This window comes from Vitis riparia, chromosome 8 (genome assembly GCF_004353265.1).
Source record: "Vitis riparia cultivar Riparia Gloire de Montpellier isolate 1030 chromosome 8, EGFV_Vit.rip_1.0, whole genome shotgun sequence".
In the NCBI taxonomy this organism is placed as follows: domain Eukaryota; kingdom Viridiplantae; phylum Streptophyta; class Magnoliopsida; order Vitales; family Vitaceae; genus Vitis; species Vitis riparia.
The window spans coordinates 2,402,863-2,418,316 of record NC_048438.1 but is presented as its reverse complement, the minus strand read 5'-3'; the positions used below and the strand labels follow the sequence as shown (position 1 = coordinate 2,418,316).

At 41.6% G+C, this 15,454-nt stretch overlaps 1 protein-coding gene across 2 annotated transcripts in view; it reads left to right on the top strand.

The window, feature by feature from the left end:
• The window catches only part of LOC117921160 (probable polyribonucleotide nucleotidyltransferase 1, chloroplastic), an 88,718-nt gene that overhangs the window by 6,297 nt on the left and 66,967 nt on the right, over positions 1-15,454 (top strand). For both annotated transcript variants that reach the window (XM_034838968.1, XM_034838967.1), the window contains exons 3-4: positions 7,954-8,060; positions 8,156-8,198. In XM_034838968.1, coding sequence (XP_034694859.1) covers positions 7,954-8,060; positions 8,156-8,198 — 150 coding nt within the window. The remainder of the gene's footprint in view (positions 1-7,953; positions 8,061-8,155; positions 8,199-15,454) is intronic.

The window sequence follows — 15,454 nt, the reverse complement described above, 5'->3', positions numbered from 1 at the left end:
GTTGAACAGGAGACTTTGAAAAGCTCTATTCATCCCCTTCTTTATGTTACCCTTTTTAGAAAGCTAAACACCTTTTACTCTGGATTTGACTAAGAAATTTCTTTGTCTACATGCATTGGCCATTTCATGGAAGAAAGTGGTATTTTTATCCCTATCCCTTAACCACAATTCCCTCGATTTTTGTCTCCTCATAGTTTCTTCTAACGTAGCCCACTTGCTAAATTCGTTCATTGTTGACCTTCTAGCTTCTAACTCATTGATGGAGAGAGCAACTTCCCTCTCTTTGGAGTCCTAAAAGTTGATTTGCTTTTAAGTTTTCTGATATCAAGAAGAAGCCCAAAAAAATTCTCGGTTTAGTAGAGATGGGAGAGAGAGAGCGAGAGAGAGAGAGAGAGAGAGAGAGAGCGGGAGCGAGGGAGCGTGAGAGCGCGTGTGCCGGCGACGACGATGAGAACGGCGAGGCGAGCTGGACGCGAAGCTTCACGGTGGAATCCAAGACCTTCGAGCTTGCCCTGGAGATTAAGAAAGGGAAAAACCAGATTCGCATCGTGGAGAAGAAGCGGGGTGTAGAGTCTTGGGTTCGATTAGGGCTGGAAAGCCTAGGGCTCTTTAAGGAGGGTTAGATCATTGTATACGAGACGAGAAAGAAGGGAGATGGGTAAAGGAGTGGAAAGATAGAGGCAAAATGTTTACGTTGGTTCGGGGTTCAACAGATCGGGTGGGTTCCTAAGGCTGGGGTTACGGATCTGGAACGAAAATGGTATTGCATCTTCTTACCGAGAGGAAGGAGAGATAAAAGCGGATGGAAGGCTATGGCGGAGATGGTACACCAAATGGAAGAGAGAGTGGGTAGAAGGACAGAGTTGCAGGAGGTAAGGACTGCGGGAAATTTTTCTCCGGCGAAATCATTTGTAGAAGCAGTTACGGGATCAAATCGGGATGGCGTAAACGCAGTCAGGATGAAGGTCTCTAAGGGGGAGATTGCGGGCAATCTACAGAAGCTGGAGCAATGTCTTGTCGCGAGTTGGTCCAATAAAAGGGAAGAAGACGATCTGGAGAGGTTGGGAAGTCTCTGGGCAAAGTCTTGGGGCCTAAAAGGCAAGCTAGGGCTGGCCATGCTGGAACGAGGTAAGGCCCTGCTGGAGTTTGAAGATCTCAGTGAGGCTCACCGAGTGGTCTCCTCGGGGAGTAGACTGATGGGAGGAGTCCATTTAGGCTGGTTCCATGGAATCCAAAGATGGGATGTCGGGACGAGAAGGAGATGGAACAGGAAGCTTGGGTTAAAATCTTCGGTCTTCCAATTTCGCTTTGGAGCCCGGGGGTTTTGAAGAAAATAGGAGAGGTGTGTGGGGATTTGTAGATTTGACGAGCGCACCAGGTCGATGGGGGAGATTCAATGGCCAGAATTTTGGTTAAATCAGAGGAGATTTTAGACCAAGCATGTTAGAAATCGAGGTTGAGGAAGAGGTATACACTGTGGCATTGTGGTGGGAGGTTAGGCCGATGGTGAGAAGGCTATCCTCTGCGTCGGACATCAGTAGAAGAACTGAGGTTAGGGGTGAGTTGCTTTCACGCGTGGGGAAGCGCGTGGGGAAGGAATTGGTAGTTGTGGGCAACGAGGAACTGCCTCTGCCAGCTGATGGGAGTGCTTTGCAGGAGAATGGGCCGGGTCTAGGGCCCAGGACCCTGATCCATGCCCGGTAATGGGAGATGGGGTCTGCCCAGATGGAGTGGCTGGGCCGTTTAGGTGTGACCCAAGTATGGGCCTTAATGAAGTGCAGAAAGAGGTTGGACTGTCCAAAACAGATGGGCCTTTGGGCCAAAAGTTAAAAAAATTGAAGGGGGCTGGTGATGCAGAGGCAGGCCCAAGTAATTGGGCTGTTGATTTGGGCTGCTATCAGGAGAGTGAGGTGGAAGGCCTGGTAAGGAAGAGCCTAACTGTTCCGTCAAAGAAGGATGGTCTTCTGGGTTGTTTTAGTTCCAGAAAAGGACCCATTTCAGAGGACCCCTTGACGAGCTGGATGCCAGGGGAGCCTAGAAGGGGACAGAGGAATGAGATTTATCAAAGACTGATCAAGAGTTGGAAGAGGAAGCTAAAAGGTATGCCCCGTTTTATCCTAAAGATCAACAAGCTATGGGTGCTTCTCTTCTTCTCTCTTCTAATTCTGATCGGGCTCCGGAGGGGAGTCTTTCGATCGCCCAGGGGAGTTGTGGAGGAATTAAGGGGGATATGACAACTTGGTTAACAGTTTATGAGGGGAATGTGGAGACTGAAACTGAATCATGGAAGTCGGGAGAGGACAACATAACCAGGGACAAGATTAGGGGCAGGGAGGGAATACTGGAGTCTCTGGTTCTCAAGGCACCGAAAGTGACAAAGAGGAATTATGGGAGGAATGTAGCCTAGCAAGATTTAGTCAATTCTTGGGATTCTCTACGGAGGGGTTGGAAAAGGAGATATTGAATTTTCTGATTAAAATCAGAAAGAGGCGAGAGAAGATTCACAGCAAAGAGCTTTTGGAAAGTCCAAGTTTGAAAGGGAGCTAAAGAGGCTGGAATGCTCTGTTAATTATGAGGGGGGGATTAAGCAGAAAGGACCTTCTCAGGGCAAAGGGAATCAGCTGATAGTTTCTCAATGAAGCTGAAGATCATAAGTTGGAATGTGAGGGGAGCTAATGACAGCTCTAAGAGGAAATTATCAAGAATTATATAAGGAAACAGAGGGTGGATCTAATGTGTTTTCAGGAAACCAAGATCAGGTGATGACGGAGGGTATTGTGAGAAGTTTGGGTTTAGGGAGATTCTTAGACTGGAGAGCTCTAAATGCGGAGGGGCTGCGGGTGGCATTCTGATATGTTGGGACAAGCGGGTTTTGGATATCTTGGATTGGGAGGAGGGTCAATTTTCTTTGTCTTGTAGATTCAAGACCATAGAAAATGGAGCTATTTGGGTTTTTACGGGAGTGTATGGTCCCTTTACCAAAGTGGAAAGGGAGGGTATGTGGGAAGAACTTGGGGCAATACGAGGCCTTTGGGAGGACCCTGGTGTCTCGGTGGGGACTTTAACATCACCCTGTTTCAGCAAGAAAGGAGCAGCCAGAGAAGAATCAGCTCAGCCATGCGGAGATTTGCAGAGACTGTGGATGATCTTGAGCTGGTGGACCTGCCCCTTCAAGGGGGCGAGTTTACATGGAGTGGGGGGCCAATAATCAGGCGTGGGCGAGACTAGACAGATTTTAGTTTCCCCAAGCTGGCTGGATCAATTTAGTGGAGTCACTCAGGGCAGGTTGTCTCGGCCAATTTCTGATCATTTTCCGATTGTGTTGGAGGGGGTGGAATAAGAAGAGGTCCACCCCGTTTAGATTCGAAACATGTGGTGAAGGTTGAGGGTTTAATGATATTGTTAGAACTGGTGGCAGGAATTGATATCAGGGGCAGTGCTAGCTATAGGCTGGCTGTTAAATTGAAAGAAATTAAAAGAAGTTGAAGGAGTGGAACAAGAGGTATTTGGGAGGCTGGAAACTAATAAAGCCTCAGCCTTGCAACAAGTTGATTTTTGGATCGGGTGGAAAATGAGAGAATCTTGACTATGGAGGAAGCTGAGTTAAAAAAGGAAGCTAAAGATTCCTTTAAGAAATGGGTCTTGTTGGAGGAAGCTCATTGGAGACAGCAGTCAAGGGAGATTTGGTTAAGGGAGGGGGATAGAAATACGGGTTTTTCCATAGAATGGCTAGTGCCCATCGAAGAACCAACGCTATGGACAGAATTAAGATTAATGGAGTGGCTAGAAGAGGAACAAGAGGGAGAGAAGGAGTGGTGAACTCGTTTCAGCAGTTGCTCACTGAAGATATGGGCTGCATGCGGATATTGGTAGAGTTCAGTGGGGTGCATCAGCCAGCAAGAAGCAGGAGTCTGGAAATCCCATTTGCAGAGAATGAGATTCACTCGGCACTGATGGAGATGAATGGGACAAAGCCCCAGGCCCGGATGGTTTCACTGTAGCCTTTTGGCAAAATGTTTGGGATTTTGCCAAAGAGGAGATCATGGAGATGTTTAAGGAATTTCATGAGCATAATTCCTTTGTTAGGAGCCTTAATCACACTTTCCTGGTGTTAATACCTAAGAAAAGCGGGGCTGAGGATCTTGGAGACTTTAGGCCTATCAGCCTGTTGGGGGGGCTCTATAAACTTTGGCCAAAGTTTTAGCTAATAGGCTCAAAAAAGTGATTGGCAAGGTGGTCTCTAATGCTCAGAATGCCTTTGTAACGGGAAGACAAATTTTGGATGCGTCCTTAATTGCTAATGAGGTGATAGATTCGTGGCAGAAGAGAAAAGAGAAGGGCCTTATTTGCAAATTGGATATTGAAAAGGCTTATGACAGTATCAATTGGAATTTCTTAATGAAAGTCCTCCAAAAAATGGGATTTGGGACCAAGTGGGTGGGATGGATTGGAGCTGCGTGTCTTCTGCCAAATTCTCAATTCTTGTCAATGGAGTGCCAGCTGGGTTCTTCCCTAGTACTAGAGGACTTCGTCAGGGGGATCCTCTATCTCCTTACCTTTTTGTTATGGGAATGGAGGTTCTGGACGTCCTTATACGGAGAGCGGTGGAGGGGGATATCTTTCAGGATGCATCATTCGGGGTGGTAGTAGGACCTCCTTGAATATTTCCCACCTATTCTTTGCTGATGACACGATTGTGTTTTGTGAGGCAAACAAAGAGCAAGTTTCTCACCTAAGCTGGATACTTTTTTGGTTTGAAGCGGCTTCGGGTCTTCGAATCAACCTAGCCAAAAGCGAGATTATTCCAGTTGGAGAGGTGGAGGATATTCTTGAGGTGGCAGCTGAGTTAGGGTGCAGGGTGGGGTCTCTGCCCTCTCAGTATTTGGGCCTTCCCCTAGGGGTTCCAGCTAGGGCCTCTTCTATGTGGGATGGAGTGGAGGAGAGGGTCAGGAGGAGACTTGCGTTGTGGAAAAGACAGTACATCTCCAAAGGGGGAGGATCACTCTCATAAAAAGTACTTTGGCTAGCATGCCAATTTACCAAATGTCTATTTTCCGAATGCCGAAGTCTGTTGCTAAGAGAGTGGAGAAAACCCAAAGAGATTTCCTATGGGGGGAGGAAATTTGGAGGGAAAAGTCCACTTGGTTAAATGGGATGCGGTCTGTACAGAAAAACACAAGGGAGGGCTAGGAATAAGGAGAATAGCCACCTTGAATAGAGCCCTGCTGGGCAAGTGGATTTGGCGGTTTGCTTGTGAAAAGGATTATCTTTGGAAACAAGTAATCATTTCGAAATATGGGCAAGAGGTTTATGGTTGGAGGTCAAAAGGGCTATTGGGGCGGTTGGAGTAGGGGTCTGGAAGGAGATTATGAAAGAAGCGGATTGGTGCTGGGAAAACTTGCTTTTATAGTTGGAAAGGGCTCCAAAATCAAATTTTGGAAAGATAGTTGTGCACTGACACTCCGTTGTCCCAATGTTTCAATCATCTCTTTGTCCTTGCTGTGAATAGAGATGCTACGATTGAGGAGATGTGGGATCAGGATTCGGGTCAAGGAGATTGGAATCTTGTCTTTGTGAGAGACTTCAATGATTGGGAGTTGGATATGGTTGGGGAGCTGCTTCATACTTTGAGGGGTCATAGGCCCTCCAGGGAGGATGATTCAGTTATGTGGAAACAGGGAAGAAAGGGTTTGTTCAGAGTCAAAGAAGCGTACAGGCTGCTAGACAAGCCTAATGCCACAATATTTCCTGCAAGGAGAATATGGGTGGATAGAGTGCCAACCAAAGTATGTTTTTTTGCGTGGGAGGCTACATGGGGGAAGGTGCTTACTCTGGATAGACTACAAAAACTAGGTTAAGAGGGGTGCAACTCCCAAACTGTTGTTTTTTGTGTGGTTGTGCAGAAGAGAATGTAAATCATATTCTTTTACACTGTATAGTGACTAGAGCCTATGGGACATTATTTTTGGGTTGATAGATGTTAAGTGGGTCCTCCCAGAAACTGTAAAGGAGACTCTTATCTCTTGGAGGGGCTCATTCGTAGGGAAGAAAAGGAAACAGATTTGGAAATCCATTCCGTTATGTATTTTTTGGACGGTTTGGAAGGAGAGGAATAGGTTAGCCTTTAGGGGGGGTGAGTTGAATATTCAGAAACTAAAGAATTCTTTTGTCTGTAATTGTGGAATTGGGCCAAAGTGTATTTAGGTGAGGAGTATGTCTCCCTTATAGGTTTTTGGAGTGGATAGCTTCCACTTAAGGGGAGGTTGTTCTCTTTGGTCCTTTTCTCTTTTTGAGGCGTTTGCCATTTTGTATACTCCCTGTATGCTTTGTGGCGATTAGCCTTTTTATTGCATATCTCATTTACTTATCAAAAAAAAAAAAAAAAAGTTGATTTGCTTTTAGGTGTTGAAATTTCCAAAAACCTCTTTGTTCTTTTTTTTTGAGATTCTACTTGAGGGCCTTTGACCTTGTTGCGAGAATTTGATTGTGGTAGCCTCTAAAGTTATAACCCATCTAGCAGGTCCTCACTAGGTCTTTGAACTTTCAGCTTTAAGCCACATATTCCCAAATATGAAAAGAGACTTGCCACTCCTCAACTTACCACCATGTAACATAATAAGGGAATGGTTAGAAGTTGGTTTTGGTGGAATACTTTGGATTAGGCACGAAAAATGATCCTCTCATTCCTCTGAACCCAAAAATGGTCCAATCTTGAAGAAGATTGGTTTGACTAACCTCCACACCAAGTAAAGGGCCCACTAGCTGGTGGGAGATCCCACAAGTTCATCTTTTCAATGATTTTCTATAAGTGCCTCATTTCTAAAGACATTCTTGAGCAATTTCTTCTTTCCCAAAGGAACTTAACATAATTACAATACCTCGTAAGCACCAATGGTCATTTCAAAGCCCTCTTATAGCTCTTAACTTTGCCCAAAACTTCTCTTTGTCCCCTTGCTTTGAACTAGATTGTACACCTTTAAGAACAATCAAATGAAGCCTTCTTTGCAAATTTTGAAATGACAAGAAATAAAGAAAGTACCCACATCCATGCCAATCAAGTCAAGCACCTTGTTGACTAAGAAAACTAGAATACTCCAGCTAAAACTCCGACTTCCACAATTCCCCATTTTAGAAATTTGCTCACCCCCAAACTTCTCACAAACTGAGAATTCATTTGTTAAACGTTTGTTTCTTGCAAACAAACAAGATCAATCCTTTGGGATCTAATTAGAGCCTTGGTTACCACCTCATCATTGCCCCTTTTAACATTCTAGGATAGAATTCTTTATTTCATGGACTCCACTTTCAATCCTATAGGTTGTACAAGCTATTGGGAAACCAACCTAACCTTATATCTAAATTGTGTTACTTTGTTGGAGGTCAGGTTAGGGCTCCATAAATCCAAGATCTAGAGAAAATTTATATATAAAAACATTCATGGAGGGGATTTGGTTTAATGCAAGAATTTTTGAGGACAAGGACTTTAGAGACACTATGGAATCTAATTCATTTCTCTTCATCTTTCTAGGTCCCTTGTACCATAACCTTTAAGGGCACTCCTCTCAATGTTGTTTGGCTCGATTGATATGCAGTATGCAGATCAAAAGGATTTGGATAACAAGGACAGGAGCGTTGATTCGGTTTCTTTTTGAAGGAGATGTGTTAACCTTTATAAAGTGATGAATTGTTTTGGTATATCCTCATATGGTACTACTTTGATGTGTAGGTCTTCCTTGTATTGAAGGGGGTTCAGTCATCTATATTTTGATGAAAGTGTGTGTGTGTGTGTGTTGTGTAAATTTGGAGAGGATTCCTCATCCTTTACATGTATTGTTTATCTATATCAATGCATATTTGTTTCCGATAAAAAAAAATTGTGAGTCAGACATATTGTAAATGACCTTGGGCATTTAAGCTTATATAGAAATAACAAATTTATTTTTCTTCTTTTAGATTGTCTATACATCTGTTTGCTTGGCTGATGTTCCTAGCGAGCCTTCTGATTTTTTCCCTCTTTCCGTAAATTATCAAGAACGCTTCTCGGCAGCAGGTCGGACTAGGTATGCCTTCCATTTTTTTTCCCTTCTTTTATAATTTATTTTTTTAATTACCATCAGAAGCTTTTGGTTCATGCTTTTGTTTGCCATTGATCCAGTGGAGGATTTTTCAAACGAGAAGGGAGGACAAAAGATCATGAGGTACGATTCACAACCATTTGAGTATGAGAACACCCTTAATCTTACTTGACAGCAGAAGTTATATTGCAAAACTGTGGAAATAAATCTGAGATGTTTTCATGGGATTGTTTTTTCCACTTCATTCTAATGAATTTATTTTTCTGATAATCACCATGTGTTGGAAAGCCTAGAAGGGTTTGCTTTCATAAGTCTCCAAAAAGAATTATGCTCTAAGAATGAAAGTAGCAGAATTAGATTATTTTTATGATTGGCTACCATAATTTGTTTAGAAGCATGAATGTAAAAAGTTTAATGAAACTTTCAATGAGAGGTATGTGTATATACTTTTCGTGCATGCCTTGCATTGTGAATGTAAAGAATTCTGAATTTACCTTCTAGAGTTTTGCGATTAATCACACTCATTTTGCTTCCCACATTGATACTTTAGGATCTTTGTATGTTTTCAATTTTGACAATAACATTCAAATTTGACATTTTCTTGGTGCCAAAGCAAACACCAACATAAGATATGAGGGGGAGGTTTTTTGAACCTTTGGAATCAAAGAAAGACTCTTTCTTGTTATGTTTTGGAAATATGTGACAACAACATCCAACTTTTGAAAAAGAGAATTTGGGTAATAGGATGAGATCAAAGTCCAAAGGTGGGACAAGAATCTTTAGATCTTAGAGAAAGAAAGATTTAATATTTAGGGATATTGGAAATATTGATATTATCTTGGAAGTGGAATGAAGTTTTTAATAGATAGACAAATTTGTTACCTATCTAGCTATAGAATCTATTGGGTTGACATTGCCAATCATGAAAATTTACTAGCACTTTTTGTTGTTTAGTTTTTGAAAAGGTTGGGAAGACCAGTTGGTTAGACTTAAGGATGTGTTTTGGCTTAAATTTGCGAAATTTGGGCTTATGAGGAATTTCTATAAGGAATGGTTTCATTTGAAAATTGTTGTGATGGTTCCCTTAAGAGAACAACCAATTATGACATTGGGTGATTAAGAGTATTGACAGTTTGTAAAAAATAATAAATGGAAAGCCAACATCATGACTAGAGCTTTGCATTGAAGTCTCTGATAAGTTATAACTTAGAGTTATCATGAACTCATGATCTTACTTGTTATATTTGGCTTATTGTGGGAGATGGATGATCCATTTTTAGAGGAGTTGTGGTGAGAGGAATAAAATCTTAAGCTCTCTTTATGTAAGAGATGGGGTGTAGCAAAATTGAGATTTTTAAGTGACAAGTTTAAACTTTAGCATTTGAAAACTTTATAATAACTAAAAAATTTGGACCTTGGAGGAAAAGAAAGAAAGAAGGCAAGTATTGATTGAGACCTATAAAAAAAAAGGGGAGTTTTGATGGAGATGATGCAGAAGGGGTTAGATAGAATTAAGGGGTCTTCGTTTTCATTTGTGGAATGAGAATAAGTTATGCTACATTATGAAGAATTGGGGAAAGGTAATGGAGGTGGTGCGGGCTTCTTTGAGGCTTGTAGATTTGTTGAAGGTAAAGTTGTGGGCGGAATGCACCTAAATGTCGTGTTGCCTGCGCGGACGAAGGTGGAAGATGGAGCTTGGACTTTCATGGTTATAGTTATAGTCATCAGAGAAGATGAAGAAAACCGCCATTTGAGGACTTTGAGTCAACTCGTAGTAGAGGTGAGTTCATAGTTGTGAAAGATGCGCCTCACTTCGCTAAAGCTTGCTCCTTAGGTGCGCCTTGCGCCTCAGGCTCCAGGACTACTTTGCGCCTTGGTGCGCCTTGAGCCTTTTAAAACTATGGGCGAGTTCGACTCAGCAGGAGGAGGCATTTCTCCTAGGCTTAAACAAGTAGGGGGGACACGGGGCATCACAGGAGTGAATGAGGGCTACAACTGTAAGCCTCTTTCTCTCTCCCCTTCTCAAATTTGAAATTCAAATATGTCTGGTGTTTTAAAAAGAACGAAAGGCCTAAGAGGGAATTAGAGGGGCTTAATGGTGGGAAGCCCATCTAGGCCCACTAAGCCATTAGCTATAAATTAAAAGGTCTAGTCTTCAGCTAGGGCCCAGAATGGAGCGAGCCTATGTGGAGAAGTTGGTCTTGGGCCTCTTGCTAATGCAGTTGTCAAACAAGCCCATGAGATAGAAAGGGGTACAACTGGGTCTTCCAAGGGTGGACCATCAGAGCCTTTGTCTCCAAAATGTTAGGGCTCAAATTCTTCTTCAATGGATATCCTTTCAATTGTGTCTAAGAGAAGAGCATCCCTAATTGTCACGAGGCGCCGAGCAAAATGCTGGCTTCCGCACCTTAAGGCGTCGTCTTCTGTGTTGAAGGGCAAAATTGATATGGTTGTTTCGACTGAAGCAAGTCTAGTAAAGGGTTGAGGCACTTTGGTCTTCAATTAGGGCGATAAGTTTTCTCTCTAAGAAATTTCCCAAGTAATCATCGTGGAGACAGGGGGAGGCGTAGAGCTCTCGCATTGCGGTTTGTCAAATCAGGTGTCTTCTTAGCTCAAAAACCTTTGTGAAGGGCCAACCTTTGGTCAGGGGTTTTGCTCCAAACTCCCTTCCCATCTCTTCTGTTTCTATTGTTCACTTTGTTCGATGTCGGCCTCTCTCGTTGGACTCATTGGAGTCAAGCCTAGCTACTTAGGCTGTTCCCCAAATGAAATTTCTTGGTGCAGAGTCTAGCCTTATTGTTGGCATTCCCATTTCGGAAGGTGTGGATTCCCTTAGAGTAGTCTTTAACCAAAAACTAAAAGATTGTTCTTTCCATAGGACACCACTTAGTAGCTTAGAGGAGTGTTGTGTCTCAAGTGGAGGTTTGTCCCAAGATCTAGAACCTCTCTTGTTGGAAGGTTTTCATGTTGAGGGCCTAATGCCTAGGAAGATGGTCAAGGTACATTCGGTGTTGGAGAGTTTGAGGATTAGAATTGTCAAAGAAAGTGAGAAAGGTTTGGCAATGGAGAGTAGGAGTGTTTAACTTGCAGACAATGTTTATTTCAGAAGGAAGAGATAGACTTTTTGCGGAACCTAGGGGGAGGCTTAGGTTTGTTGAGGTTTTTGTTGGGCTCTTTTCTATTTACATGAAGATCATGAGTTAGAATACAAGAGGGTTGGGTTTTAAGAAGAAAAAGGAGGATTGTCAAAGGTTTTATGAGTTCTCAAGAACTAGATATTGTGATGCTTTGTGAAACAAAGAGAGAAACTTGGGATAGGAGGTTTGTGGGTAGTGTTTGGAAAGGAAGAAACAAAGAATGGGTTGATCTTCTAGCTTGTTGGGCATCGAGGGGCATTGTGATCCTATGGGATTCAAATAAGTTCAAGTGTACAGAGAATGTGTTAGGGTCTTTTTCGTTAATTGTGAAGTTGAATTTTGATGAAGATGGTTCCTTTTGGTTAACTTTAGTTCATGCTCTGAACAAGCCTATTTGGAGAAGGGATTTTTAGATGGAGCTACAAGACCTATTTGGTCTAACATTCCCAAAGTGGTGTGTAGTAGGGGACTTTAATGAAATAAGGAGGATCTTCGAGAAATTAGGTGCTTCTAGGTTAACCTTGAACATGGGGTGTTTTGATGAGTTTATAAGAGAGAGTGAGTTGATTGATCCCCCTCTCAGAAATGCGTCTTTTACTTGGTCAAACATGCAAGATGCTCTTATTTGCAAGGGGTTGGACGGATTGTTGTTGTCAATTGAGTGAGACCATTTCTTCTCTCAAAGTCTCCAAGAGGCACTTCCTAGATGGACCTCAGATCATAGTCTAATTTGTTTGGAGACTAATCCTTTTAAGTGGGGCACGACTCTTTTTAGGTTTGAGAATATGTGGCTGCTCCATTTTGAGTTTAAGGACAATTTTAGTGCTTGGTGGCAAGAGTGTGAAGTTGACAGTTGGGAAGGTCATAGGTTCATGAGGAAACTAAAGTTCGTTAAATCAAAGTTGAAAGATTAGAATAGAGTAGCCTTTGGAGATTTAAGAGAGAGGAAAAATTTGATTCTTTGGGACATAGGTAGAATTGATCTCAGCGAACAAGAAGAGAATTTGAATCATGATCTGTCATCTGAGAGGACTTTAAGAAGAAGGAAGTTAAAGGAACTGTTGTTAAAGGAAAAGGTCCAGTGGAGGCAAAAATCAAGGGTTAAGTGGATAAAAGAAGGGGATTGCAATTCTAAGTTCTTTCACAGAGTGGCCAATGGAAGGCGAAATAGGAAATTCATAAAGTCATTGGTTTCTGAGGAGGGTGTGACTCTAAGCAACATTGAAATTATTTAAGAGGAGATGGTAAATTTTTTGGGAAGCTCTTCTCCAAATCTGCAGGTGTTTCTTGGAGGGTTGAAAGTTTAGATTGGTTCCTTGTTTCTGGAGAGAGTGTTGCTTGGCTAGATTGACCCTTTTCTGAAGAGGAGGTACTCCTTACAGTTTTCCAATTGAATAAGGAAAAAACCCCAGGCACCCTAATGGGTTTACTATTGCAATGTATCAAGAGTGTTGGGATGTGATCAAAGAGGACCTTATGAGGGTGTTTCTAGAGTTCCACAGTAATGGGATAATAAATCAAAGTATTAATACCACTTTCATTGCCTTGGTGCCCAAGAAGAGTTAAATCTTTAAGATATCAGACTTCTAACCTATTAGCCCGGTTACAAGTTTATATAAGATAGTAGCTAAGGTCTTATTAGGGTGATTATGCAGAGTCCTCCATGAAATAATCTTTAGTTCTCAAGGAGCCTTTGTTGAAGGAAGACAAATTTTGGATGTTGTGTTGATAGTCAATGAAGTGGTAGATGAGAAAAGGAGGTTGAGAGAGGAAGGGGTGGTCTTTAAAATTAATTTTGAGGTGATCTATGATCATGTAGATTGAGGCTTTTTGGACCATGTGCTAGAAAGGAAGGGTTTCAGCTTAAAATGGAGATCTTGGATGAGGGGATGCTCGTCTTCAACAAGTTTTGCAATCTTTGTTAACTGAAATGCTAAAGGTTGGGTTAAGGCCACTAGAGGTTTGAGACAAGAAGATCCCCTTTCTTCTTTTCTTTTTACCTTAGTAGCAGATGTTTAAAGTAGGATGATGATCAGAGAGGAAAAAAGTGGGTTAATTGAGGGCTTCATTGTGGGAAGGGATAGGACTAGAGTGTCTTTACTACAGTTTGCAAATGACACCATTTTCTTCTCTAAAGTCTCTTCGGGACATCTACAAAACCTTAAGTTAATCCTATTGGTTTTTAGGCAAGTATCAAAATTGAAAATCAATTTAGAAAAAAACACCCTATCCGGTGTTAATACAAGCTAGGAGTTGTTATCTAGTTTGGCTTCGATCGTTGATTGTAGAGTGTCATAGTGACCTTTCTCTTATCTGGGTCTTCCCTTAGGAGGGAATTCAAAGACGATAGGTTTTTGGGATCCGATGGTTGAGAGAATCTCGAGGAGATTGGATGAGTGGAAAGATGCCTTTTTGTCGCTGCGAGGGGGGGGAGTATTACCTTAATTCAATCAAGTCTGTCTCACATCCCTAGCTATTTCTTCTCCCTCTTCAAGATCCCATTATCAATAGCCTTAAAGATTGAGAAATAGCAAAAGGATGTCCTTTGGTTAGGGGCGGGGGAAGGAAAGAAAGATCATTTTAGCAGTTAAGATGTTATTTGTAGGCCAAATGAGTTGAGAGTTTTGGGGATTGGGAAGACTTCCTTGAGAAATCATGCTCTTTTAGGGAAGCGACTTTGAAGGTTCCTTAGGAAAAGGAGTGGTCTTTGGCATCGGTGACCAACCTTTGTACTCATAATCTCGGGTCTTTATAGAGTTATTTATGTGAAAAACCTTACTGTCTCAATTGTCCTTTGGGAAAGAAACACAAGGATTTTCGAGGATAAAGCAAGGAATTCAGAGTTCCTTTGGGACTCTATTGTTTTCCTTGCTTCCCTTTGGGCTTTCTGTTCCAAGGCATTTAAGGGGACTCCCCTTAATGTGATTCAGTTGGATTGGATAGCGGTGTGTACTCCATAGGGATTGGTCCTTAGTGGGAGTTCGTTTGTTTTATGTGTATTTTCCTGTAATTTAGTTGTCTTTGGTGGGAGGATTTCTCATCCTTCTTCTTGTACTTCTTTTTATATTAATATATCTTTGTGGCGTTTCCAATAAAAAAAAAAAAAAAAAAAAAAAAAAAAAATTCCTGTCCACTCTCATGGAATGTTAACTTTCGTCGTAATCTCACTGATATAGAAATTGAACTCTTTCAGAGACTCATGTCTTCCCTTAGTTCAGTGCATTTGTCTCCGTCTGCTTTAGATTCAAAAGCTTGGTCTTTATCCTCCTCAGACTTGTTTATTGTAATTTTTTTTTTTTTGGCCTTGTCCAATTTCTGAGATCCTATCTTGTTTCTTTCGACTAAGTTTTTGTTGAATTAAAAGCCCTTTCAAAGGTTAAGGCCCTTACTTGGTTAGCAGCACATAGGAAGGTAAACAGTAATGACATGTTGTAGTTGAGAAGACTCTACAAATCCCTTTGTCCTCAGTGGTGCATTTTATGCAAAGGAAATAAAAAATCGATCGACCACCTTTTTCTACATTGCCCATTAAATATTGGACAACACAAGCTCTTCTGTCTAGTAAGGTTCGATTGTGTTCCACTAGGGAGTATTGGAAACATGATGATTATTACTTTTAGAGGTTTGGGGAATTCAATTAGAGGCAAAACTCTTTGGTAAATTGCTTGCATCACTTTATTGTGGATTGTGTGGCAAGAGAGAAACACTCAGATTTTTGAGGATAAGGGGAGATCAGAAGGGATGTTGTGGGATTTACTTCACTTCTCTGTGAGCCTCTTGTACTATTGCTTTTAGAGGAGTTCCATTTAGTGTTATACAACTCAACTGACTTGCAGTTTGTGATTCAAAAGTTTGAGATAGTTGGGGGTTACCTTGTATATAGTTTTGTATAGAGGGGTGTCTTCTTACTTTGATCAGAATCTGTATTTTGTGGGAAGGACCTCTCATCCTTGTACCTTTTAGTATAACATATATTTTGTTTTTGATCAAATTTTTTTTTTATTAACCTGTTGAAGCAATCTCATGACAAATAGAATTTTTTTTTAAGGAATCTAAACAAGGTTTAGAATATTCCTCCATGTATCTCTGGATCCCGTGATGATTTGAGAATTCAGATTTATGGGTTAAGGATGACTCTGGTATTGTCCTTTCATTGGTGTCTAGGGGTGAAAGAGGCCCATCAAAGTATAATGGGTGGATCCCACAACTTATTGATGTTCTGAGCAATTTGAAATGTTCTTA